Source organism: Solea senegalensis, linkage group LG17 (assembly GCF_019176455.1).
Source record: "Solea senegalensis isolate Sse05_10M linkage group LG17, IFAPA_SoseM_1, whole genome shotgun sequence".
In the NCBI taxonomy this organism is placed as follows: Eukaryota; Metazoa; Chordata; class Actinopteri; order Pleuronectiformes; family Soleidae; genus Solea; species Solea senegalensis.
This window is the reverse complement of record NC_058037.1, coordinates 15,625,811-15,653,677: the sequence shown is the minus strand read 5'-3', so window position 1 is coordinate 15,653,677 and position 27,867 is coordinate 15,625,811. Positions and strand designations below refer to the sequence as shown.

At 39.0% G+C, this 27,867-nt stretch overlaps 1 protein-coding gene and 1 long non-coding RNA gene across 3 annotated transcripts; one reads left to right on the top strand and one right to left on the bottom strand.

Moving 5' to 3' along the window:
- Positions 1–591: 591 nt before the first annotated feature.
- On the top strand, positions 592–22,471 carry LOC122784047. Its single transcript, XR_006362136.1, has 3 exons — positions 592–822; positions 6,714–6,789; positions 22,411–22,471. It is a non-coding gene; the product is annotated as an uncharacterized LOC122784047 (long non-coding RNA).
- On the bottom strand, positions 16,812–23,893 carry LOC122784045 (adenylate kinase 7-like). 2 transcript variants are annotated; one of them, XM_044049107.1, is made up of 18 exons: positions 23,633–23,893; positions 23,398–23,538; positions 22,595–22,709; positions 22,417–22,511; positions 22,226–22,336; positions 22,062–22,145; positions 21,884–21,972; positions 21,710–21,800; positions 21,482–21,559; positions 20,590–20,739; positions 20,204–20,332; positions 19,949–20,060; positions 18,921–19,049; positions 18,758–18,823; positions 18,452–18,649; positions 18,085–18,302; positions 17,038–17,196; positions 16,812–16,944 (listed from the first exon to the last, which is right to left on the bottom strand). In XM_044049107.1, the coding sequence occupies exons 1-18, from the start codon at positions 23,705–23,707 to the stop codon at positions 16,909–16,911; spliced, it is 2,076 nt and encodes a 691-aa protein (XP_043905042.1). In that variant the 5' UTR covers positions 23,708–23,893; the 3' UTR covers positions 16,812–16,908. The 2 variants fall into 2 exon arrangements, with proteins under 2 accessions (XP_043905042.1, XP_043905044.1); XM_044049109.1 differs by having other exon boundaries at positions 17,038–17,193.
- Between the last annotated feature and the right edge of the window lie 3,974 nt (positions 23,894–27,867).

Here is a 27,867-nt window from a genome sequence, read left to right as displayed (position 1 = left end):
TGGCCTTTTCGCTACGGCTCAGGTAACCATTATGCTGTGTGTGTGTGAGGACAGGGATCACACCTGCTGCAGTGTGTGTGTGTGTGTGTGTAGTGAGTCAGCAAGGACATGTTAAAATAGATTGTTATAATCACCTGATGTGTGTGTGGTTTGGGTATATTTGTGTTTTTAGCTCCTTCATCTGGATTTTCAGTGCAAACGTTAATAAATCATGTTTTTCCTAATCAAACACGTTCATTAGTTTCTAATCTTTTATTTCCCCTCAGCTGTTTGCTTGTTGTTTGCTGCTCAGGTGGAGTTGGAGGAAATCATTGCTGATTGTTAATTAAGTGGCTGGTTGCTCTTATCGAAGTTGATTTTGGGGCTCAAACTCATCAGTAATAAGAAAGTAGCACAGTAACTTAATCTTAATCATAATATCCATCAAATAGTCAGCATAAAGAAGCGTAAAATACAGAAATATAGAATATTGCAACAGTTTCTCAGTCTTCAGCCCCTGCATGTTTTAGCTGTTTCCCTGCACTCACACACATGATTCAAATAAATCGTTATCGTTATGAGGCTTCTGCAGTTCTTGCTGATGAGCTGAATGCTTGAATCAAGTGTGGGAGCAGCAGAGCATCTAAAACATGCAGGACCAGGATGAAGAAACCCCTGATCTAAAGCTACACACAGTTCTTCCTTGAACGGGTAGAAAAGCCTGCACAGACCTTTCTGAAGTCGTCCAGCTAAATGTATTCATTCTGTTGGCAGCAGCTGCAGCGAGAAGGGAGGACGAACTGCAAGACATCAAGACATCAGCATCCTCAGCAGCTCTTTCAGGTGCCTTTTGTTTAACAAGTATTCTGTGTTTTCTTTACCCCAGGTTTTTAAGTTCTCTGTCCTTGTTACTTGTTTTATTTTGAAGTTTTTCCTTGCGCGTACCTTGTCCAGTTTTGCTTCCTGTTCCCTGATTGTCTGCCTAATGTGTCTCACCTGTGTCTTGTTTGTCTCACCTGTGTTTGATTGTGCTGCCTGGTGTCTGTGTGGCTTCATTTTGTCACATTTTCAGTCCAGACTGTTCTGCGCTATGCTTTTTTATGTTTTGTTAGTTTGCTTAATTTTAAGACTCTTTTAGTTAATTCCCCCATTTTCACATCATTTATATATGATAAATGTATCATATGTGGGGCCATGTGTCACGGGTTGATCAAGTTATTTATTTTAAATCACAGGAAGGAACAAAATGTCAACATTTTGGGTGATATCCTTATTTGCTTTGAGGAAATCGTTGTCTAGGAGAATTTTACTTCCTCCAGGCGGCACGGCGTTACACAATAATTTAACATTTTAATACAGAGACAAAATGTGTGACAAAATTAATGTGTGTGTGGAACTTTGGTCCAGTTTTGGCTCATGTAAAGAGTTTTAATTTGGTTAATTCCAACACACAATCCCTCTGCCTAGTTACTTAATTGTGAAATGAAGAAATGATCACGTAACATTGGGCAACATCTAATAAATAAAACTGTTTCTCTAATAAGCGACAAAACAAAAAGTTCTTGTCATTATTGGATTAACAACTAAATAGATTTAAAGTGGATTAAGTTCCCCGAGGATGAGCCACTTCTCTGTAAACTTTTAACTTGTCATCAAAACCGCACTAATTTCTCTGATCTTCTCGATGTTTTTGTTTAGGAGATTTTTTATCTGTCATCTCTCGTTCTTCTCCAGCTTTTACCAAACAACCTAGTATGAATGAGTGTAATGGGCTAAAGCCCTGGGTCCTGGATGTCATCGCTGTAATTTAACAGCGACATGGTGGTGGTCTTGTTGTGGGTTGGTGGTGGGTTTTTTCTGTTTTTTTTGTCTCTCATTGCTTTTTTCCTGTTTGGTGAAACAGGCCAAAATTCGTGTGAGTCATGTGGGAGCCACATTGAAGACAGCTGTGGTCACAGAAGAACTGACAGTTTCTCAGCATGAGGAAACATAACCGTTTAAGTTATTGCGACGGTAGAAAATTGAATTTCCATCATTTATGAATGCTTTTTTAGCCACAGTTTAATGAAACTCATCAGTAAAATCAAAGTAGAAACAAAAACAATAAATTAAGCAAGGATTTACCCCACATTTATTTCATCATTTCTGTAACACACTTTCATTTTCAAATACCTACTAATGTGAACATTATCTGTATGCATAATAATCATCTCAGGCTGCCAAATTACTCAGATTGTTATTAGGCTCCTGGCATGAAGTGCGAGGAACCTATTGTTACCTTTCAGATTATTCTTATATCCGTGGCTTTCCGGTCATTTTTGAGGGGGTTAATGTGCATAAAAACTCTTGACATTTGGCACGGAGGTCGGGTCGGCAAAATTGCAATAGCAGCATAGGGCGCAAACCCGTTCTTAGCCCCAGGACTCTATAGTGCCCCCAGAAGTCGGGTCATGGTCAGACTGAAGTCGTCGGATTGGGATGAAATGTTTTCTATCGCGTCTAAGTCGCACATAGTTGTTCCGATTTTAACCAAACTTGGAACACGTGTTGCTCTCATGATTCCAAACAAGGTTCTAATGTACTTCCATTCGCTCCGCCCACCCAGAAGTTGGCCATTTTGGAAAAACAAAAATGGCTACTCTATGCATTTCAACAAACTTGTCCTTGAGCAAGCCAGTCCATTATGTTCGAGACAAGTTAATGATTAAAAGTTATCAAAGTTTTTTCTCTACGTCAAAAGGCTGTTGTGGCCTCAGCGATCTGACAAAGTTAACGTGAAAATGGCAGCAAAAGTACTTTAAAATTCCACATTCTCACAGTCATCGGATATGACGAGTTGCCTGCGTGCAGTCCTAGTTATTGTTGTTGTTGTAGCCCAGGTAGATTAAAAATCCCCCTTTTCCCATGGTTTGGCCAGGCATCAGCACATTTAATGAGGTTACAGACAAACAAAAGTTCATGTAAAAAAAGATTCAGCTCTTTTTACACATGAATCCAAGTTAAATGTACTTTTTCCCAATTCAGTGCAGCACTCTTTTGACGTTTTGAGAAAAACAAATGTTGTCAACCAAAGGCAACAACTTCCACTGTTTTAAGAAGAACTCAAATCCCAAAATTCTCTAATCGATAAAAGATAAAGGCAGTTTAGACACTGAAGCTGGAAGATAGGATTTTGGAAACTAAACATGTTTTTTATCTAGGCCATAAGAATTTGACAAAATATTTAGAGATTATTGTCACATTTTGCTGCAAGAGCTGCAGGCACATGCTTTCATAAGCAGTCGAGGCTCATTTACACTCATGGTTACAGACTGTAACATATATATATATATATATATATAAATATATGGAAACTAACAGAGTCTCTTGTTCACGCTCTTGTGTTTATTTGGTCTGTTTTTGTTGCATGTCCTCTGACGTGACAGTTACAGATGGAGCTCTGCCACTGGAAATCTCGGGTGGAAGCGCTTCAGCCGATAGTTCAAGGGAGACGTCGGTATATCGGACACAAGGAAGACATTTATTTTAAGTAGAGACAATTAAGAACAAAATAAGAACCAGAACCATCAGCTGCTTCTTCTGCCTCTTTGTGAAGATGTGCACTCAACACAAAGAGAAATGCAACACTTGTTTTTGCTCCTGCTTTCATGAATTGAAGTAAAGGATGTTGTCCAAGGCACTATTTTTAATTTTTTTTTGGGAGGTTTCTGCCGTTATTAGACAGGAGACTGAACTGTGAAAGACACTGGGCCAAGAAGCACGGGTGGTTCTGAAAACCCGGGTGGTCCTTTTTGTCCCATTGGGGAGACCTTTTGAGCAACAGTATCATTAAAAGTAGCTTGGCTAACTCAGTTGGTAGAACATGAGAATCATAATGTCAGGGTTGTGGGTTGTAAGGGCAGCATTTGGGCTTGTTTTTTTTTACCAGTGGGTTGCTAGTTTGATTCCTGAGATAAAGCTGATGTGTCCCTCTAGTAGACGCAAGTAGTAGTGAGTAGTGAAAATTGATTAAATGTAGAAGTCAAATTCACAATCACCCATTAGTGTGTTTGTGTAAACTGAAGAATTGTAACTCTAATGTAACACATTTTTTAAACAAATCCTACATCTTTTACTTCAATTCATGGAAAATTAGAGCAAAAACAGGTGTGGCTTCTCAATCCAGGTCCTGGGGACCACCTGCCCTCCATGTTTTAGATGTTTCCTTGCTCTGACACACCTGATTCAAATAAATGGGTCACTAGCAGGCGTTTGCAGAGCTTGTTGAAGAGCTGGCTATTTGAATCAGGTGTGTTGGCACAAGGAAACATGTAAAACATAGAAATCAGTGGGTTCCTAGGACCAGGATTGAGAAACACGGACCTATAACCACATTAAGGTTTGAGGAAAACAACAGAATTAGTTACTCAGGTCCAGGCAAACACATAAAACCATCGAATAACTTATTATTAATTCATCCTCTCGTGTCGCACAATTTATGAGAGACTTTAAAAATAAAACCACTAGAGAGTAATTCTTCTAATTATGTATAATGATATATTAATATGTCTTTGACCTTTCAGAGTGAACAAATTATACAGTTTTTGTTCCACTTAACAGCTAAAGTGAGCGCTGACCTTCAGAATAAAAGTGTAATGTTTCTTTATAAAACCTGCACTTCACACATGACCCAGTACACACACACACACACACACACACACACACTGTCAGACCCTCAGTTAACCCTCGTTCAGGGTAAATGGGAGGAGCTGTAGCATAAAATCTCTTCATTTCCCTGCCTGTGTTTATAAAACCGGGAGTCCAGCTGCTCCAAGTGGAAACTGCTGCTTTCAGACACTTTAACTCTGGTTCTGCAGTTTCTCCCCGTGCTCTGTTTTGTATCAAGAGCGAGTCGCTGCAGCTCTGCCAGGAGAAGAAGTAGAAGGAGAAGAGATGTCGGCTGTTCCATATTAAAAATAATCTCTCCTCTGTGTAGTGGAGCCGGGGCTCTGTGTACCCTGCCCTACATCCGTGTTCCTGCACGCTTTTAACAAAATGCCCTGTGCACACGGTAACGGCAGCCAGAGAGAACTGAGTCCACGATGTGATGTCATGAGTCTTTTCAGAGTTCAGTGTCGTTCATCGAGCAGCTGCTCTGAAACCAGGGCGACTCTTTACCGACGGATTGCACTAAATCAGCAGCAGCATATTGAGTTTACACTGGTACAGTACATACTGTATACTGTCGCCATATGGCACCGCGGTTCAGTCGGTTCACACTGTGAGGATTTGCAGACTTTGCTTGAACCCGGTTTACTTCCATTCACCTGGGACTCTTGTGTTTTAAGTTTTGTGTAATGTTCAGTTACATGTTGAGAGACTTTATTTGAGTATCTATTCCAGGTATTGTCATCTTTATATTCCTGTTTTTACTCTATGTTTTACCTCGTTTCAGGGCCAGCCCATGGGGCCCTAAGCAAAATTAGATTTTGGGGCCCCTTTATGAACGTCAATAATAAAAGTTGTAGTTCAAAACTTAATCACCATCCCATTGTCAGCCTGTCTTGTTCTTGGCTTTAATCTCAGAGAATGGTCTTGTTTTTATTTTTACTAATATGTATTTTACTAAAGTACTAAGAGGTAAATATGGTGTCGGCCTACTTAAAAGTAACAAAGTAAATCAATAGGCCGCACATTTATTGTCACTATGTTGATAACGTTACTAGTTTTGATTAAAAAAAATGCAATACACAAAAAATTAACTATGTTTCATTAAATACTAAAGTAAAAATAAAAATAATATGTAATAAAAACAATGCAATGAAAGTCAAAGTAAAACAGCATCTCATTAATTCGCAAATAATATGTTTAAATCGTAAATGAAGCCATGGAACAGTAAAGTAAAGATAACACAATGGTTTAAGAACACACAAAGTAGTGGTTAGCACTCTTGTCTTAAGATAACCCCGGGTTTATGACCCGGTCAGAACAAGAACCTTTCTGCATGAAGTTAGCATGTTCTCCCTGTGTGTGTGTGGGGGTTTTCTCCAGTTTCCTCCCACAGTCCAAAAACATGCAGATTTGAGGGTTTAGGCAAATTGGACACTCTCCTTTTAGCCCTACATCAGCTGAGATTGGCTCCCGCGACCCTCATGTGGAGGAAAAAGATGGATGGATATGATCACGGGGCCCTAAGAAGGGGCATAGTTTGCTCAAGTCTTGGGCCGGGCTCTGCCTCGCTGTTTTTTAACCAATTTCCCACTCATGAATACTTGATAATGTCCAGAGATTTGGACGCAGATGATGTCGGGAGTTTACCAGGAACACAGTCATCCACAAAAAGCAGAAGGAGTCTCTGGAGAGTGTTTTACAGAGTGTCAGGAGCGAGTGGCAACTGTTTGTGAAGTTCAACCACAACAACATGTTTTGAAGCCTCCAGAATCGTTGGCCAGAGCCAAGCTGACTGCTGTCCACTCATCTGTGCCACACTTTGATCGCTCTATTTTCCTCTAAATGTGAACCTAATTTAGAAAAGTGACATCATGTTCTTTTGAGGAAGACCTGAAATTATCAGTGGAAACTATTAAGTCCTCAGGAACAGGTTTACTGATGTTATAAATCCAGTGGAGCAGTAGAAGCTCTTTCTCCCATAAAAGTCAAGTCCACTTAATATCTGAAGCAAATGTGTTGGATTGATCGAAAACACAGTGAAAACCTTAACTTAAGGTAAAGTTATTGTTTTTGTCCCCTAACAGCAGAATCATGGCGTAGAGAAACGACGGACGTCTTTCTGAGGTTTTCTCTTCACACTCAGACGCAGAGCAGACGATGGTGAGTCGAGCTTTTATTTCTCTCTCCTCACACTCAGTCAGGTAATTCACGCCATCAATGACCTCAGATTTGTTACTGGATATGTCACAGTCGTCTCCTCCTCCTGTGCCTCTTCCCTGCAGCTGCAGGCTGTACAAAGATTTTGTAGAAACGTGGCGCCTTGCTGAGTTCTGGCAGGCGTACGTGCACACCCGCCCCGAGGCCAGTGCCCGGGCTGGAGGGACATGTGAGGATGTGGCCTCCATGTTTGTTCCACATGAATTACCAGCCTGGATCACAAGCTCCACCTGTGTAAGACTTCTGACAAACAACCAGGGTCGACCAAAGTGCTTTACAAAATAAAAGGTACAAAACATGAAACAATAAAGCAAATAGTCAAATAATAAAATTGTAATAAAATAATATCTAGTCAGGCCAAGAAGAAGAGGTGGGTCTTTAAATGTTTAAATAATAGGAACAGATTTTATTTGAATTCTGGTGGCTATTGAATATATTGGTTCTTCTACAGTCTTTGGTCTGACATTCACATTCTCCAAAGCTTTAGTGTCCCTCTCTGTGGATCTTCGTCTTGATTTACTTGCTTGGACTTTTGCGTCTACCTGCCGTCGTTCTCCCCGCACCTGCTCCTCATTAGAGTCACCCGGGTCTCGTTATCTCTCCTCGCTTTGATGCACATCGTTTGTCTTGTTGTCCTGTGAGTCAGTTTCTCTCTCGTACGCCGTGTTATTTTGAATTCCGTTGTTTGTCTCCCTGATATAACTTACTGACGCATATTGGCAAGAAATTGCCTCTGAAATTTTTCCGGAATTAACGAGATACTCGAGACGCCGCTGTCTCCTCGTCGAGAGCTCGGCTGCAAAGCAAACGTCCCGTTTCATCCGGTCTTGCATTGCTTTGGTTTTGTCTTTAAGTGATATTGATGATGGTGTTGTTGTTAGTTTGTGGACTTTGCACGGGCACCCGGGGCCACTGTGATTGTTCAGACAGCATGCACATGTGGATCTGCTGGACTTCACAGTGTCTCTTCAAGGTCAGTTGGAAAAAGGATGATGCACATGGAATTATCTCACTAATTCAGACAAACAGAGCCAAAAAATCTTTAAGATTGTTTTTTTTTTCTTTCTCCTCTAAGCTTCATGTGTTGTTGTGGCATCCGTCTTCATGTAGGGACGACGGCAGCTCAGTGGTAGTGGTAGTTGTCTTTCAACTTGAAGGTTGTGGGTTCGATTCACGGCTCCGCTAGTCTACATGTCGATGTGTCCTTGGGCAAGACACTTAACCCCACATAGTAGATGTGCTGTATGAAAGTGTGAGTAGTCATCAAGACTAGAAAGACTTGCTATATAAATATAGACCATTTACCGCGTTATCCTCCACATGATGGTCGCAGGGGTCACCTATCCCAGCTGACATAGGGTGAAAGGCGTTGCACACCCTGGACAGTTTGCCTGTCCATCACAGGGTCACATACAGAGAACAAACAACCATCCAGTGTCACACTCGTGGTCAATTTAGAGCGTAAAATCTGCATGTTTTTGAACTAGGGGAGGAAACCAGAGAACCTGGAAGATGCACTCCATGCAGAAAGACCCTTGCTCTGTGAGTCGTGAACCTACTGATCACTACTACACCAACCATGTGACCCATATGTCACTATCCATCCATCTTCTACCGCTTTATCCTCCACATGAGGGTCGCAGGAGGTGCTATGCCAGTGTCAGCTGACATAGGGCCAAAGGCAGAGTCACACCCTGGACAGTTTGCCAGTCCATCACAGGACCAAACATAGAGACAAACAACATACGGTCACTTTAGAGTGTCCACTATATGTAGTGTATATGCACTACTATGTTTTTGGATTGTGGGAGGAAACCGGAGAACCTGGAGAATACCCATGCACACACAGGGAGAACATGCAAAGTCCATGCCCTTGTTCAGAAAGCACCACTATACCAACCATGTGGCCCATATGTCACTAATCAAATGTAATTACATGAATTGAGAATTATATGTATATATATATATATATATATATATATATATACATATATATGAAAAAAGTTGCATTCTGACACTTTATAGTTTGGCCTTTGCATTTCATCACCATGTGCTCTCCCCCTTGTGAATTTTCCAATTTATGCGTGTGTTTATTTGTGCGCAGCTACAAACACGATCTATAGTAGAACCAGATGTGACGTTTGAGTAACAGAACAGTGCGTTCTGTACAGTTATGCAGCCGATTATGAATGGCAGTATTAGAAAAACAGTAGTTTCGAGGCCACAGAGTACAAACTTTTAGTTTTTTTAATATAAAGCAATGGATTTATTTCATCGCGGATAAGTATTTCCAGCCACGTTATTGCACAGCTGTAAAAATGACAGGGCCTCAGAAATGTGGCGCTGGCAGCTGCTGCATGTGACTGTGGTTTCTGTAGGAGTTGGGGGGGTCCCTGAGGCAAATCAGAGGTAATTATGGGATGTTTGCAAACATGCACGCTCACGCAAGCCTCCCACCTACACAACGCATTCTTGACACATGTAAACGGGTGATTGTCCTCTGAACGGTCAAATCCCTCTTATTTTTTAAGGAATATTTAAGTCTTATCCTTTCAACCTTAAAGTGCATTTTATTCCTGAGGATGATGGATATCCAGTGACGATTAACATTACAGGCACGCTAATAAAAAAGCCAAGCTGGACCTTTTCTTTTCTTCAGGAAATTCTTTCTGCGATGCATCACATGTCATATTTTTCCCTCCATACTTGAAGTTGTTGTCGAAACATTCCTCGTACAGGCTCGCAGGACCTGGCTCACATTAGCATTTGGGAGCTGTTCAGATATCTGTGATTAATTGAGAGGGTCTGTTTGCCCAGGAGAAGTCATGAGAGATTCTCCGAGGCTCCACGAGGAATACAGTCAACCTTGAAAATGAATAATCTTGTGCCATTTCAGTGTTAATGTAGCCTCCTGGTATAATACTAGATCATTATTTGGATAAAAATAAAGACTGCGTATTCTCCGCTCCCAATTCTGCACCATGTTAAGAAATCAAGGAACTCTTGTGTGGCGAGGATGTCTGTGAGATAAAAAGGACGAATGTGGTTTTCGTGTCATGTTTTTCAAATATCTTTCACGTGGTCTCACTTGTTTGGAACACACACACACACAGAGAAGAAGTGAAAAACACAAAGCCAGTTTGAACAGCAGGAGAGCACATGCTGAGAAGAAATGAAAAACACTCCCTGATCACAAAGTTGAGATAAAACTGGGAACAAAGTAATGCAAGTTTATGCTTTCATAGAATCAGATTTTAGTGTCATTATAATGGAAGATCTTAATTTGTTTCAGCCTGTTTACAAGACTGTGGAAGGAAATACTTCATTCCTGTGTTGAAGCTGTGGTGGACAATTTCTTTTTCTTGTAAATGATCAATTATTATCCAATATTAATAAGGAATAAATAGAGTCCAGAAAAAGTGTAGATGTCTGTGTTTTCAGCCTCAGTCCATGAAAACCTTTTCCCCCAGAACGATTCTAAATGCTGTAGTACATATGCCAGGCCTCTATGTGGTGCTGTAACGCTCCTGCAGAAATACAAACTTTTTCATACAGAAAGTTTACATTACAATATATACAATCACAAACAGAGAGAGGATTGTACACTTGATTGTTGTCCCCATAAGGAAGACAAGTCCCCATAATGTGAGTGTGTTAACAGATTTAGGTCCCCACAACATGAAGACTACCTGGAAAACACACGCACACAAACACATACACACACACACACACACACGTGTCGGCTGAAACAAATACGCTGTGACCTGTTTCACTCCTTATGGATGACCGGATTCTACGCACAGTGAAGCATGTCTGCACACACACACACACACACACACAGACCTGTGTTGGACAGCAGTGTTTGCTTTCATTGGGTAACTATGCTGTGTGTGTGCGTGCTTGTGTATGTGTGCACGTGCGTGTGTGACAGCATGTCCTGGTGTGAGGTCGGTCAATGTGGCCAACACATGGGGTCAGAATGAATGATTACATCCTTAAAGTGTGGAGACAAGATATGCAGACGTACCAGTGGTATCCATGGCATTTGTATGTGTGTGTGTGTGTGTGTGTGTGTGTGTGTGTGTGTGTGTATTTTTCACTTCTTTAGGACACTCAGAACCTCACATTTGGAGGAACTGATTAAGATTATGGTCAGGGGTTAGGAAATGCATTGTGTCTTGTCTGTGAGGTGTCCTCACTACGAATGCAGCACTATGAATGCAGAATGTTTGTGTGTGTGTGTGTGTGTGTGTGTGTGTGTGTGTGGTGGTCTCAGATGGTCATGTTGTTTTACACACAATAACTTCTCTCTCACAGACACGATGGAAATAGCCTGCACTGGTGGTCACCATGACATCTGCTGGTGGTTTAAAATGTAATAAAGGGACCACACACACACACACACACACAGTCATGTAATGTGTAAGTGGACAGGAACATGAACCATAATTCAAATCTGAGCCCAAAACTTAACCATAACAATTAAATGCCTAACCCCAACCTTTAACCTAAACTCACTAACCCTTACCCTAAAACCAGGTCTTAACCCTCAAAAGTTCATAAGATACACGTACAGGAACACACACACACACACACACACACAGTAAATATTGACCTATTAAATAACACTTTATTACTATACAGACCTTGTCAAATTGACAGAGGTCCTAAAATGTGAGACACATCGGAGGGGATGACATCAGGATTCACTCAGATAAACATGGATTTACGTTAAAAAAAAGGGTCCATTAAATGAGGTCAAGGAAAGAAGACTTTAATTTTTAAGCTTGAGTGTTCTGTATGTCATCCGGCCGAGCAAGGCGACGCCCTGCACCACAAAACGAGACCTTTCTTTCTTTCTTTCTTTCTTTCTCTTTCACTTGTTCAGGTGAAAGTTTTTTCACCATTTCTGTCGTTTTCCTGGATTAGATGTTCAGTGGAGAGTAACCTCGATGCTAAACCAGACTGTGAACCTTTACTGTCACAAATGAGCAGCGCAGAGTCATAAACTAGGAGGTTCACATTGTTTTTATTACTTATTTCTTTTTTTCTATCTTTCCAGGAAAGAGAGTCAGTTTAAAGTCCAAATGAATAGTCATCTATGACAAAAATGGGGAAAAAAAACTGATTCATTGTGTGTTAGAAGTGTTAGAAGTGCTATAAAAGATTTAAATGAAAGTAAGTTAATTGATAATTGTTTCATTCCTCCCCCATAATGAATATAACATGACTATATTCTGTTGGGATTAAAACTAATGAAACACACAGAGACTTAAGAATTCAGTGTGTTTACATGAATTAGTTCATATTTACTTTTAAACTAAACTATAATCTCACCAAACCTTGGATCCATGACTTCAGGATCATAAGTCACATATTCCACACACGTATAAATCCAATATTTTCAGTTCATTTTCTTATTCAACCTTTTTTACGGTGCAGGTGGAGTTTACTGCTTAAGGATATTAGCAATCTGCTTTTACACTGTTTTAATTGCTGCCTGCCTTAAACAAACAATGATACTTTAATTTAAATAATATCTTCCACATGCTTCCAGTGCAAAGTGGGAAAAATAACTCCTACTAAGCAGAATAATTACCTGCAGTAAAATTGTGGAAATGAGTCGGGGGCTGGTCGACTTTGGAGGGCAGTTAAAAAACAAAAATACCAAACATGACACAGGTTGTACATGCACTGACGACATGAAATATGGAAAGTGTGGGTGTCTGGCAGTACATCTTGTCATTTCTCTCTATAAATCTGAGATTAAGTGTCAGTGACCGCGCTGGACCTGCTCCCTGCTGGGAAACTCATTTGTTCTATAGCAGAACTCTCCAACTCTCACAGAATCACTGGCCAAACACTTTTATTATTGTGGTTAATTGGCGCGGAATTTTGCCCTCCTGCAAAATTACAGCACCCCTCGCCAATATTTCACTTCCTCGGAGGGGAGGAGGTGACGTGAGATGTGGACACTGGGGACACATACTGCATTAATCTGAGCTGTAAATGAAATCCAAGTTAAAAATGTACATGTGTAGAAACAGGGTGGACCAGAGACACATTTTTAATAGTAGGTGTGAATGAAGTCAGTGTTTTCTTCGTTTTTACCATTAGCTGTTAGCGTTTTGTCTCATTTTACAGTATCTACTTTTAGATTTTTAACTTAATTTGCGATAATATCACGTTATTCATTGGATTCATATGTTGCATCAACAAGTTGCAAGTTGGAAGTTAGCATGTGTCTACCATGGCTAACTATGTAGCAAGATGCTACGTTCCATTTAAATTCAAAGCGTATCTCGGGCTAGCCATTGTTAGCAATACCAGACGATAGCAACGCTCTACATGGTATTTTGTCATCCGGCCGAGCAAAAAATACCAGATATAAAAGTCATTTATTTCCTTCAGGAGTTGATTAAAACCAAAACATTGTTTGTTTTGTTTTTTAATGGAGAGCATGATTCTATTTGCCAGGTGATATTAATGACGTTTCTCTGTGCCAGCTGGATGTCAGGAAGTATTTGCCAGTATAACAGAATTATGAGCTGTTAACGTGTGTACTGTATAATGTAATGGCTTGCTGCACTGACCTGAAGTGGCCAAAATCCAAACTCATGCAGAGTTATGCTATGTTGGCTACTTGTGAACGCCGCTTTACAATACACTGACTGTTTTAACTAATTTATCTGGACATGCTAAATTTACATCATACGTTACAATAAATCACAATCACATATATAATAGTCACATTAAATCAGTCGTGAAGTTTCCAGCAGCTCAAACACATCACTAAAGTCAGACCATTTCCATCCCACAGTTAATAGTGTGTGTAATAGTGTGTATTTTCTGGGTAACTTCTTGTTGTTGTTTTTCTTCTTCTTCCTCTCGCAGTTTTGAGAGAAATCCCACACATCCTACAGTGTGACTGGGAATGCTGTGCTATGTCTTCAAGTAACCATGGTGACAAAAATCACAAAAAACTGTGATAAAATGTCCTCATAGGAACACTCTCACTCATACTTTTGCAACCAGCTGCTTTAAAGGTTGATTTTGTACCAAAGGTACTACATTGCTTAAGTACTGAAAGATTGAAATAGTCATTCCAACCAAATATTACTTTGTACTGAATACTCCCTTTATTACTTTTTACTTTAAATTCATTATCCTGACGACATTGACACCAAGAAGCAGATAAGATCAAAATGTCACCGCAAAATGTTCGTTTGGAAACTGTTATCTATACATTAATCACCAGAATATTACTTATACTATTATAAATAGTTGCTTATGGGCAGGAATTACAGAATTATGCCACCAGAATATTGAGGACTGAGAAATGTGACCACATCACTTCCATCTTGTGTACATTACATTGATTATCTGTGAGTTTTAAGGATTAATTTGAAGATTTTATTACCCACAATTAAAGTCTTTATAGTATAGTCCTGACCCTTTTTTTGTCCTTTAATCAGGAATCCTGGCTGTTGAGAATGTGCACGTTATGTTGCCATTATTGAATTACTCTTAAAAATTCACTACTTTAAGTTGAGTTGTCAGTTGAAGTGTGTTTTTTGCTTTTATATTTTAGTTTGTTTTGTTGTATTGTTGTGGTTGGGGCTGGTTTCCCGCGGCTTTGAGTATGTGACTTTAATTATTGTACAGTATATTAGTATTATTACCATTACATACCAATACTCTGTGTCACATATAGTGTCAGGGCTGGATTACCAGTTGGCCAAAGTGCTTGGACCTGAAAAGCTACACTTACTTTATATTACTTGGGCAGCTCATGGACAAGTGGAAGGGAATTGGGCTTGTAACTGGAGGGTTGCCGGCTTGGGCAGGTTCCCAGTCTCCATTACAGTAATCTCAGTGTAGATTCCAAGCCTGGATAAATGGGACTGGGGCACCTGCCAATTTAAAAAAATGCGGACCATCCACTGTAGCGCCCCCTAGAGAGGGAGAGGCTGAAAGAAACTTTAGATTAATTTATCATGACATCCAGTCATTTTCACTATCCTCTTATAATTCTTTGGAAACAGCTCACTAACTTTCCAATATGACTGAAACAGTACTGACATGTACAGTTGGGGGGTTAACGGCATCTCCACAGGAGGTTAACCGAGCCATGCTGACATGTGTAACATAAATAATACGGAGCTTAAATAATGGTTTTTGTAACATTCAGGGTTAATTTTATCCACTGAGTGAATTTACAGGCTCAGCACAAGCGCACAGGTGTTTTCACTTATCTGTGAGTGGAGCTGAGGTTTTATCAGAATAACACAAAACACCTGTATGGTGGTTGTGATGTTTTTTTTCGTTTTTTTTAAAGTTGTGGCTTTTGCACGAGACACAAGGCACATTTAAAAATACCTAATAAGAACCAGAGAACAGTATTTCTCTTTTTCACAGTGCAGTGTCACTGTATTGTAAACATTCATCTCGGGGCTCATGGATGCGAGTAGTCGACCGTACGCATGACTGCAAAAACAACACATTCTCACAGTGGGTTATTTGTAATATTTCCTTCACAGTTTATTGAGGTAAAAGTCATGTTCTTGGATCACCTCGTGATTTATTCTCCTTGTATCGTAAGTGAGCCTTGCAGACGGCGGTAGATTCCACAGTTCGTCACAAACACACTACAAAGCAAACATCAGGCACTGGTTTTTTTCTTAACAACTGCATGGAGCGACATTCTTATATTTTACGAGGCATTTTACAGCCATAACATAACAAGAGAGAGCCTCTCCTCAGCCACGCTCTCATTTCTGGGCGTCTGATATTAGGAGCTGAACTACTGTGTTTGAGAGAAACTGAAGGAAAATATGCTAAATGAATCAGATTGTTCAAACCTCTTTTGAATAAGAATACCTGCACCATCTAATGGTTAAAGAGGAGACTGCAGCCTAAAATCTGAATATAGTCACCACATGCAGTCCTATCTTAAATCATTTACATTTTTCTCTCTTTGTGACCTAAAACACAGTGAATGTGCATTTAAGAAGAGAAATATGTGCATATATCTCTCTGTTTTATCACCCGCAGTTAAAAATCTCGATCTAAACCATGTGAAAGAGTCGTCCGTGTGAGTGTTTATATCTTTGCTGGATTGAGACCAGTTGCGGCTTGTTTCTGCCAGTAAGCGCTGACTGTACAAAAACAGAGGGAGCTGAGTCACAGGACAGATGGAGGCTGTGGGAGGACACGTGATGAGTCCATACCTGACTCAACAACAAACAACATTTGCTCGCAAACACTGAAACAAATTTTACATTACATTTATATTTTTATAGCATTTGTATACAGAAAGTGTTGTATTTAGTGTTAAAATTGAGACTGGACTTTTTCTCCTGCAACAAAACACTATTTAAGGCAGTTAATTCATTAATGAAGACCCTTGTCAGACAAATCAATCACATAAATCAATGACAAACATTTATATGCAAAAATAAACAGCAGTTGTAGCTTTTTGTTCCAATTCTAACAGTAAAAATTTATAAAAATCCATAAAATCAAAACCAAGGTAACACTTGAGATACTGCCTTATTTTCTTCTTTGATACCAGTGAGTCTTTGGTATTTAGTCTTAGTTCTGATTATCCAATAGAGCGCTCCCCATGTGATCTCTGGCGCCCCCCCTGAGGGAGGCTTGAACCCCAGGTTTGGACATAAATCATCAAAATAATCAGAAAGAAAACTAAAACTTTCATTGTAATTAGGGATGGGAATCGATATTGGTCAGATAAAAATGAAAAATCCTACATATTGCATACTTCACTATGCAGAGACTGTAAAAATCTGAATTAAAAATCAGCAAAAGCATTTTAGCTGAGTCATGTTTGGGCTGTTTATTTCCTCTTTTTGAGAGAATAATAGTTAGGAGAATTGTGTCTTTGAAATGACAAATGTGTTGTTCACAGCTTCGTACGTTCATAAATGGTCTAAAATGGCTGCATCTGACTAATATCGAGTTTGTGATATTGGTATCGGCAACAAAAAAGTGGTATCATCCTCTGGTTCTGAAGATGAATATGTCTCCTCATGAAGTAGAGATTTAATCGTCCTGGTTGTGCCGTAGAAGATGCTCGGCCTGCAGAAACACAACAAAAACAAAGTTCACGTACACTGTGATGTAAAGTATACGAGGTGTTAAGTTATGTTAAGTTAAGTTAAGTGTAGGCACCAGGAAGTCGACGGGGTCGTCTGGTTTGACCTTGCAGCAGTCCAGCATGGCCTCGGAGAGCGATGGCATCACGTACTTCATCAGGTAGTTCCTCAGGGGAAGAGAACGCGCCTCCAGCAGCTCGTCCTCCTGTCGCTTCACCTCGGACACGTTCCTCTGCTGATAAAAGACAAACAACAAATTAGATTTAAAATGAACGTACAGAACTGTGCAAAAGTAACTCATACAGTGTGTGTGTGTGTGTGTGTGTGTGTGTAAAGCTCAAGCATGTCTTGAATAATAATACACCTTTCCACAGCAGATATTTGTTGACATGGAACAGTAGCACAAATACAAGTTTAACCATTAATTAAAGTTCCACTAAAGGTTTAAGAGAGCATGTGCATGCTATTGTCACACTACATACATTTTTTCTTTAAAAATAATTACTTCAAAACAAACACATTTCCTCTATTGACTGAGAAATAATGAAATAATGATAGTAGATGGTCATTAAAGCCTTTGCCAAAACAACAAATCATAGACTTCTGCACAGAACTCTACATTAACAAATGTAGAGTTTTTTATGATTTGATGATGGTGACATCTACTGGTTGAGACTGTGCACAGCATGAGAGGAAGTCTAGAAATTCCTCGTTGGTTCCTAATTTCTGGAGGATTTTATGTTTATGTTTTTTTGCTTTATAAATGTATTTTATTGCAGTTTTTCCACTACGTTTGCTTGTTACTCATCATCAAAGTGAATAAATGCTGGTCAAACATCAGCATAATCTGTCTATCATAAAAGAAAAACCTTCAAAAAATGCTTGTCAAGTCACATACACGCATTAAAAAAACAATACTTACCCCCCCCATCCAAGGCTTTCTATATACAGTATGATTACTCTACTTACTTTATTTTAATGTTTGCATTACCGGGTAAATGTGCCAGAAATACTTTGTGTATGTAATCATTGTGTTTAACTTGCCTCATTTATGACCAGATTATTTGCTCTCTTTTACTAAACCACCTTTGTTAATCTGTGTTAATTTATCTGTGCCTCTCACCCACTCCTCATACTGAGCAGCCATCTCTGCCAGCGCAGCCTCGTTCCCGCGTTTCTTCTTCGCGACCTCCGCGGCCACTTTCTGCTTCCTCTCCTCCTCTCTCCTCCTCTCCTCCCCCTCCTGCTCCTGTGGACTCAGGCCGTAGTTTCTGGGAATCCCCACCATCTGAGTGATTTTCTTCACGACATCTGTGTACTCTGGATCGTCCGTAGTGACCTCTGGGTGACGAATAAGAACACAGGTCACTGAGAGGGGGGAGCAGGACTTTTCTACAGTTCTGTTCTCGAGAGCCCAGATATTTTCAAATATTCTGCGTATTCGTTGTAAGGGCAAGACAATACGTCTTGTAGCGTGACGTAGACATTACCTATTTGCTCAGGGTGAATCTCCAGCTCGTCAAAGAAGTCCAGCAGAGTTTCCTCAGCGGCGGCGAGCTCTCTGTGTCTCGCCAGGCGACGGACAAACTCGTCCGGGGTGTATCGCATTTTCTCTGCGACACTCTCTGGAAGTCCCTGCGCTCGTTTTGTCAGGAAATCGTCGGAGGCTTCCAACGCAATAACATGCTCTGCAAGACATAAATCAAGTATATTCTGCTACAGCCAGACACATTTGAGTGAATTCAGTTAGTGGTGAATTAAAAGCACACGTGTGTGTGTGTGTGTGTATCCTCCACCTGGAGTGATCGTGTTGTTGAACACAGGTGTTTCAACCTCTGAACTCTGAGTCTCTGTTTCCTCGTCTGGACAATAAAAGCACATTGCGAACGTTAGAGCATAATAAAAGTAAATACAAGTTTGCACAGTAGATGCATTATTTTTTTTAAAAAGGAATCTTACTCAGGAAAATCTGCTGTGCTTGATCGTAAGTCTTCAGGAAGCCGTCAAGAACGAATCCTTGGTTCCTGCACGGTTTTGAATTCAGCTTTTCCTTCAAAATGTCAAAAACTAGATGGTCGTCCAGTCGATCTGTGGGACCAGAGGATGGATGAATGCGAAAAGCTCTCACACATCTGCTGTGTGTAATATTAATCAATACACTAATAATCTGTAAAATGTGTAACAAAGTTAAAGATACTGAAATATTAGGTGAACTGAAGGTGTTTATAAACTAGCATCAGTTAATGAATCGATAAAAACATTCAGTAAACAGTATATAAATGTGCGCTTAGGCACAGTGGTGGAGTCGGTCGTCTGTCAACCTGAAGGTTTGGGTTTGATTCCCCGGCTGCACTTGTAAATACTGGTGTATTTATCATAACAAAGGGCTGAAAAACTGCTAAAATTAAAAACTGTTCCTGAACAACGGATATGTTTCCTCTGATTTAACATCAGATTAACGTTAAACTTTAATAATTTCCACTGCCGTCGGTTTGTGTGGATTACACAGGGTGGATTATGAGACGTTTTCTTTGGATTTTTTGTGGACTGTGTTGCTGGATTCTTAAATTTCCTTTTGGGTGGGAATGTTTGGAGTTAAACTGGAACTGGATTATTTTTTTATATGACTTGACTAAACTTTCCATATGCGGCATGCCAGGTCGTATAAGGTTTGACATTTAAGTGACTGTTATATAATCGTAACCAGCTGCTATTCTTCTATTTCCTTCTTTTAAAGCGGCACTTTATCCAGAGAAATCTCCAATAACCTGTACATTTTTTTGCCTGTTTTTGATTATTACATATGAATGTTCACAAATTTGAAAATATGGTAGTATAGTAGTTCTTCAACGTCTTCTGCTACAGACCAAAATAAACTGTGCATACTGTATGAGAACATATGCAAAGAATTTAACTGATGTTATAAACCCAAACAAAATGTGAAATATTATAGTTATTTCCACAGAGAGAGAGAGACTGTAACTCACCTGCGTTCACTCCCATGCTTTTATTAATCCTGTCCAGCTGAAGACGTGCAGCAGCTCTAACGTCTTCACTGGTATTTTCAGATTCAGGGTCGTCTCCATTCACTATCCCCGTCTGTAAAAATACAAAGGAAAAGGACCGTGACGATGTCACACTATCTCCACCTGAGGGCAGCATATTTCCTGTGTAGATGGTGGGGTTGAAAAATAAAGTGTGGTCCAGTGTAGAATAACAATGAAATCCTGGTTTCTTCTCACCAGTTGTGCGACCTTTTCCTCGATCACCTCTTTGATCTTGATGTGGTGAATCTTGTAGCGGCGACAGAGTTTCTCTGACACGGTGGTTTTACCCACAGATGGAGGCCCAACCACGCACATTTTAATAGGCTGCAAGGATGATTAAAAAAATATTGACATATTGGGTCATAAAGTACTGTAAATAAGAGTATTATAAATTAAATATGTCCCACTCTCTGTAAAGCATATCAGTAGTTACCTAAAATCCTTGTCTGGTTCTTATTTATCTATATTCTGTTGCAAACTTTGTATTTGTGTGTGTTTTACACAGTTTTGTTATATATAAAATGTATTATTATTTTTATTAACTGAAGTCTTTCTTTAATACGACGGACTTGAACACTCACGTGTAGCTGCCGGGCGTGTTTATATTCCTCCACAATGTTCTCCATGTTCTCAACCATCCCGTGTTCAGACGTCCACCGCAGCCCAAAGGAGTCTTTTATAATAAAAGCGTCCAAACGGAGGTCGATGCTGAGATACTGCAGCTCGTCTGGCTGAAGACAAACACAAACAACACACACTCGCTTTAAAGCGGGGGAATCCAGAAGAAAATAGTAATAATACAACAATAATGATGCTATTAAGCAATTTACTCAAGAGTTACAATGTGAAGCTGATTTCTTCCCCAATTTGATCAGTCGCCTACATCCAGTGTTGTCATGTAACAAAGTACAAATACTTTCTTACTGCACTTAAAATTTCACAGAGCTGTACTTTGTTATTAATTGTTCTTTTTACTTTTAATCCACTACATTTCCTCGAACTCTCTTTGTTACTCGTTACTACCAAATAAAATCAGAAGAAGAGCTGGTATTATGGTCTGTATTTATAGAGAGCTTTACACTACTGTAATCACCCATTCACATGCTGCACAAGTGTCTTTGCTCAAGGACACATATTGACTAGCAGAGCCAGGAATTCAACCCACAACCTTCCAGTTGAAAGACAACTCGCCCTACCACTTAGCCACCATTGCACAATCCTAACTCCTCACTTTTTTAATACTTTAACTTCTAAAACTTACATTGAAAAAGTACATTTTATATCAGAAAATTACTTAAGTACAGTGAATGTCACATACTTTAAGACTTTAACTTAAGTAATATTATAAAAAAAGTGACTTCAACTTCTACCAAAGTCATTTTCTGGTAAGATACTTTAAGGTACTCTACATCAACTAAATATGGAAAACCTACTTGAAAATAAAGATAACTGCGGCAAAAATGTGAGTTTTACCGTAAAAGCTTTCATGGCGACGGCTTCCTGCTCCTCGAGTGTGGTAATTTCCCCCGGACCGAGTTTATCACTTATCATCTAGATAAGAATGAGACATGAGAGATATTGTTTGTATCATTACAAAACAGAGTCCAGAGACAGAGCGAGAGAGACAAAACTGGATTTAAATCTCTCTCAGACTGCTGACTCACCAGAACACTGTGGTATTTCGTGTAAGTGGAAGATTACCTTTACAACGTCCTCCAAAGTGTTCTTGGAATCATCGACGGCGAGGATGTACTTTGACTTTGGCTTCAGCTCAATGATGTTTTCAATCACGCTGTAAAAACAAATACCTCCACATATCGTATACTGTATGTATAGAGGATTTATTATACGCGTGTTTACGAGTTCTGTTGTTACCGTGCAAGGTCATGTACGTGAATCATGGGGACGTGATTTGTGCCTGGTCCAAATATGGGAACTTTTGGAAGCTTCAACAACCAGGACACCTGTGGGAAAATGAGTATAAAGAGTATAAAGTGAGTCATAAGAGTCCCATACATACATATATATATATTAATATTATGGTTATATTTACCTGAAAGAAGTAGTGAAAGAGGTTTTCCCCCTTTCCGTACTGAAGACCACTTGCTACGACGTAACTGGAGAGTTTGGACTTACTCTGTGAATTAGGGAAATCAGAAAATTCATGAAACTGAAGATTAAATATCTTTTTTTAAGATTTTCCCCACCACCACGTACCCCTTTGCCCAATTTGAGCACGAGTTTCTCCAGATTATTGTGGTTCCTGAAACTGGGATGAGGTCTTCTCCTTCTGAAATCTTCCTCTGTTAACACGGCGTCTGCTTCCTCCTGCAGAGAAGAAATGAATCACGTGCTGATTTTTTTAATTTGATGAATCAATCTACCTGGTTGTTTTTCTCCAGGCTCACCGGATTCTGTGGCTTGGTCATGGCCCAGGTCATCACTGTCGAGACTAAGACGAACATTTTCCGCGCTGTAAAGTTTTCCGACTCGGCGTGCAGGGCTGCGTGACAAGTAAGTAAATACATAAATAAAGTGGAAATAGTGGATTATGTAATCTCAGAGCTGTGAGGCTCATTCACTGACCCGTTATTGCCCATGTCGCCTCTTCAATCTGTTGCTGCGTTGCATTTTCCGAGATGTTGTACACGACCACATCGCACTCCAGCAGCCGCTGGAGGAGCTCATCTCGAGTCGGTGACTGCCAACGAATAATGTACGTTATAAGATGTAATACTTTCCCCTTTACATTCTATAGGATATACAAAACATTTCAAGCAATAGTTGTGTTATTGGGATTTACATTAGTAAAACATATGCTCGGGCATTATCTATACTAATTAATATGTATAATTGTCCATTATTGATGTAATTGTGTATTATTTTGTTTATTTGTTTATTATTTTAGGGTTACATTACTAACTTTTAATGATTTGTGTAGTCAACTGATTAAAAAAGTGAATGTGTAGTTCATACTGATCATATGTACGACTGTAATGACATCATTGTTGAGGTTTTAGGCAACACTAACTGACATTTTTATATTTGTATGCATCATTTTATGGACATAACAACTAATAATTAATCAAGATAATCCACAGATCAATCGATTATGAAAACAATCATTAGTTACTGTCTAATATTATGTATAATTGTATGGATACACGTGCAAAATCATCTTAATATTCACATAAATAAACAATATTATTAAAAAAGATTGAAGATTCAGACAGGGTAGGTTTCAACTGTTGACTCCTTATTCTGTGATTAGCTTTATGTTTTATTGTGATATTTGTGTATTTTCAATGTTACCATACTTTGAATATATCTCTACCTACACTTATTAATTATTTATTGAACAGTTATATAAATATAGTATAGTGACTGACCGTGTACTGCTGCAGTAGAAACAGATTGTTCTGGTGTTTGGAGGACGAAGACACAGTCGCTACTGTCCTGAAAGCAGGTTGACGTGGAGGTGAAGCAGCGCCATCTTGCGTTGTCTCATCAGTGAAACACGTTGATAAATACTGTTGTTTTTTAAAAGTAGACGAGACTCGTTACTACAAAATGGCATGACGTGACACACACGTACTCATTTCCTTACTTACTTATTTACTTTACCTTGGCGATGTTTCTAGAAGAAAACGTGTCGACGTCGTTGATAAAAAGACGTCTGGTGAAGGTCTGTTGCTCCATTTTCTTTCTCTTCTCTGGAATAACACTTACACACGTTGTTACGTTGACTCTGGTAACTAGGTTAACTTGCTAAACACATGCTAACTAACTAACGCTTTACCTGGATATTTAGTACCAGTGTTTACATGGCAGAAGTTGTTCCAGTCGCCGTCGTTGCTTGGGGACTCACTTCAGTTGCTATGTCTTCAGCCGTTGCTAGGTTACGACAAGGGTCAGCCATATTGCAAGCCTGAGTTCCGTGTGTTGCCTCAGGGTTTCAGTGTTAGGATAAATCCTACTACCTCTACTTCTACTACTATTAATACTTGTACTACTGCTGCTGCTACTACTACAACTACAACTACTACTTCTACTATATTACATTACATTACATGTCATACTACTACTACTACTACTACTAGTACTACTACTAGTAATACTACATGTTATCGTTATTGGGTTTTCTTGCACCTTACAGTTTGTGTGTTTTTTGTATATTACAATATGTATATATATATATATATCATGTATTTATTATTTAATATAGACATTGAAATAGTAATGATTTCTCAGTCTTTTAAAGCACAGACTCAAGACCGGTTTCAAATCTTCTTATATTTAATGTAAACATTTCAATTTAAAACCATTTTATTATTTAAAATAGGAACAAACTTACTTCTAAAACTGCTACCATGTCTCTCTTTGTATTGGGTTTTTGTGCGACTTATATTTTGTGACTGTTCATATATTCTTTCTTTGATACAGAATATTGTAGACTCACTTTTTCAGTCTTAATATTACTTTCAACTCTATTATTGTATAGTTCCCTAAAGCTAATAACTTTGCCGTCACTCGTGTTATTTTCATACTGTTTTGTACTTTTATAAGAGTTGATTGTGTTGGTGTAGAGACTTCACAAAAGCCTGCACTGTAACTTTTATCTTTTTGTATGTTTACATATATATCTATTTAAAAGAAATTATCTGAACAATGGCTTCCATGTCATGTGACAAGAAAACTATCATTTACATTGTATTATTCTCTACTGATACAATATTCCCACTCTTACAATACACAGACCTTTTTGTATGTCTTGTACGTTTTCATATACAATCCTATGCATTTGTTCACCTCATCACAGTAAATACGCAGCACTGTGGACCTGCTGCAGATCCCTTTATCACACAGGACAATGGAGCGCTGACATGGAAACTTTTAAGCCCCCACATATTTATAGAGCTGACACTATCTGAGAAAGTGTTTGCAGTGCCTACTTGATGATGAGGTTTCAACACTGGTCATTTACCGCAGACGGATGGACGATTGGTTGTTTCTTTGCCATGTATAGTAAAACTATTCAAATTGACCAGATGTTTTTTTGATTAGTCTGCTGCTCGGATCTGGAAGATGACTTTAAGAGCTTTATAGACTAAACTTAGAATAAAATGGTAAAGACAGAATGAAAACAGCTTGTTCTGTCAACAATTGTATAAAATGAATGTGACAATCAATCAATAAAACTGTCAGAACTGAGATTGAGTGAAAAAAATAAATTTTTTAAAAGAGATTTAAAGGAGAATATGGAGTTCACCAGTGTGACAGAGAGTGGTTGTAATTAAAAGTAATCAATAAAATCAAGTTTAAAATTAACTGAGAGCCAATAAAGAGAACCTCATTTGAGTATTTGTATAAGTAGTTTCACTTATCGCCGTTTTAGACAATATATAGTTGTCTTCAAAACACAAAATAACATAACTCTTTAAAGTTTTTTAAGCAGTTAATTATTAAATGTATTGGTCACAGTTCTTTAATATCCAATTATAGGGGGCTCTTCAACTATTTTGTTTTTAAACTGAATTAATTCACAGATATACGATATAACACTGTGTTTATTGTTCAGGTTGTTGAATGTGTATTTTTAGGGCGATGACAAATGTCTGGAGCCATCATGGACCTCCATTGCGCCACCATCACATCCCATCTTTGTTCTCAGCCTCGTGTGTAATAGTTTTACAGTCACCAAATGTGACGTTTGTGATTAACAGGTCTCCACACATGCAGGGGAGACCGTTGTCAAGCTCCTCCGCTGAGCCGTCAGCTGTTTACACCAGGCGTGTGCCACATTGTGACAACAGCTGTCGGTGCCAGGGGGCAGCAGCACTGTGACTCTGAGAGGAGAATGTTGTTCACTGTCCAGAATTCACTCCTCGCTGTTGTAAATTTACACCTTAGACAAACTGTACAACTGTATTTAATTGTCTAATAATGATATAGTGAGAAATAACAATAATCGGAAAAAAAGCTAAGGCCATAGTCCGACTAATGCCGACAATTGGATAACTTGTAGGTGGCGCTGTATCTCTCTATAAGCTGGTGCGTGTGGAATCAGTTTCTTGTTGACCTTTACAACACAGAAAAACAAACAGCGTCCAGCGAGATAGACAGTGAGATGGACCATGCTGTGGTTCTATACGTTACGCACGCCAACGTATGATTACTGTCAACAATACTGCAGTTTATACGTCGTCTCCTTCTACTTCCAGGTCAAAGACTGGGGAGGACATGCATGTGCAGAACGCCAAGTCCAACTCCAGCCCGACTAAGTGAATACGTGCAGGAGTAATTGGACTATGAATCGAATTATCCAGGTATGTTAGTCCGACTAAGACTAGCTCGATTTTACTCGGATTAATGTGTTTACATGACATCAAGAAAACCAAATTATTGTCTTAGTTTGACTAAAATGGGACTTTTTGAGTGTTTCTCACTATAGCTGTGTTTAGATCTCGGTGATTAGGTCTCGCACTGCACACAGGAAGAAGTTAATTTTATGTCATGATAGATGGAGCGACATTGCGCTATTAAAGTGAGACGACTGCAAAGAAGTTGTAGAATGACTGAAAACACAACAAAAACAGATATATACATATGTATAATTATTTTTTTTTTGTTATAGGATACAGCAGTTATATAATCATGTTTCTGTTCATAGAGATGGAATATATAAATCCATGGACTGCAGCTTTAAAAAAACTTTATTTATATGTTCATACACTGTAAAAAATATGTGTTTTATCATTTGCTTCAATCGTGTACTGCAGAAAATGTGACAAAAGTAGCATGAGCTTGTTTTTTTGTGTGTATATTTCTTTCTTACATGCAACTTTAATCGAATGCTTCAGTAAAAACAACATGTAGTGCGAATGGTAAACAAAACTCTGGACCGGCTGTAAAGACACAGTTGTTGCTAACAGCTGCTGTCGTGTGTTCATGAGTGTGTGTGTGTGTGTGTGTGTATGTTGGGGGGTTTCGGTGAGAGGACAGCTGTCAAGACAGACAGACCGTGTGTGCTTCCCACATGTCCTTATAAGGACGAATGTCCCTCAAAACCATGACCCGTTTGAGACCGATCTGCTTTATCCTGAAAATGGCCTGGTGATAAAGAAGCAATGTGACAAAAAGAAGCAAAGTGCTTCTTTTAACTTAAAGAGGGAGCAACTGACAAAACACAGAAACACCAGTTTCATGTCTGGTCCCTCCCCTGACTACTAGGGTTACAGAAGTGGCAACAATATCTACAACTATCATTTTTATTAGTTGGATATTGTTTTAGATCTGCAATGAGTTTTACTTTTTTCAGCTTCTTATGTCATATTTTCTGGTGTTTTTTTGCTCCATATAACACAGATCATTAAACGTAAATCACCTTTGTTTGTGGACAAATAAGACGTTTGAAAACATTATTATTTTAACATTTGGGAAATGCTTATCATTCTACAGTTCAAACTGGATTAATTGAGAAAATAGTCGACACATTAAAGGATTATAAAAATTATAATCTTTGTGTTAAATGGTATTAAACTCGGAGGGCGAGTTGTGGATGTAAAAAAGTGAAGATACAGCAACAATGTGTCGAATCTGCGGTCTGCATTGTTGACTGTAGTAAATTATACATATAAGCTGAACTGTGACTAAAGAAACAACACTGAATTCAAATATAACCCATAAATTGACTTCAAAGATGGTTTACAATTAAGAAATGTTTAATCTTTGTATAAATCATCTCTTTTGACTCCACATTTCCAGTGAAGCTGCAGCTAGAGAAGATGTGTGTGTCTTTACAGCAGCGTCTCTGTCACTCACTGCAGAAGCTCAGTTCATGTCTGTTTTTACTTCCAGCA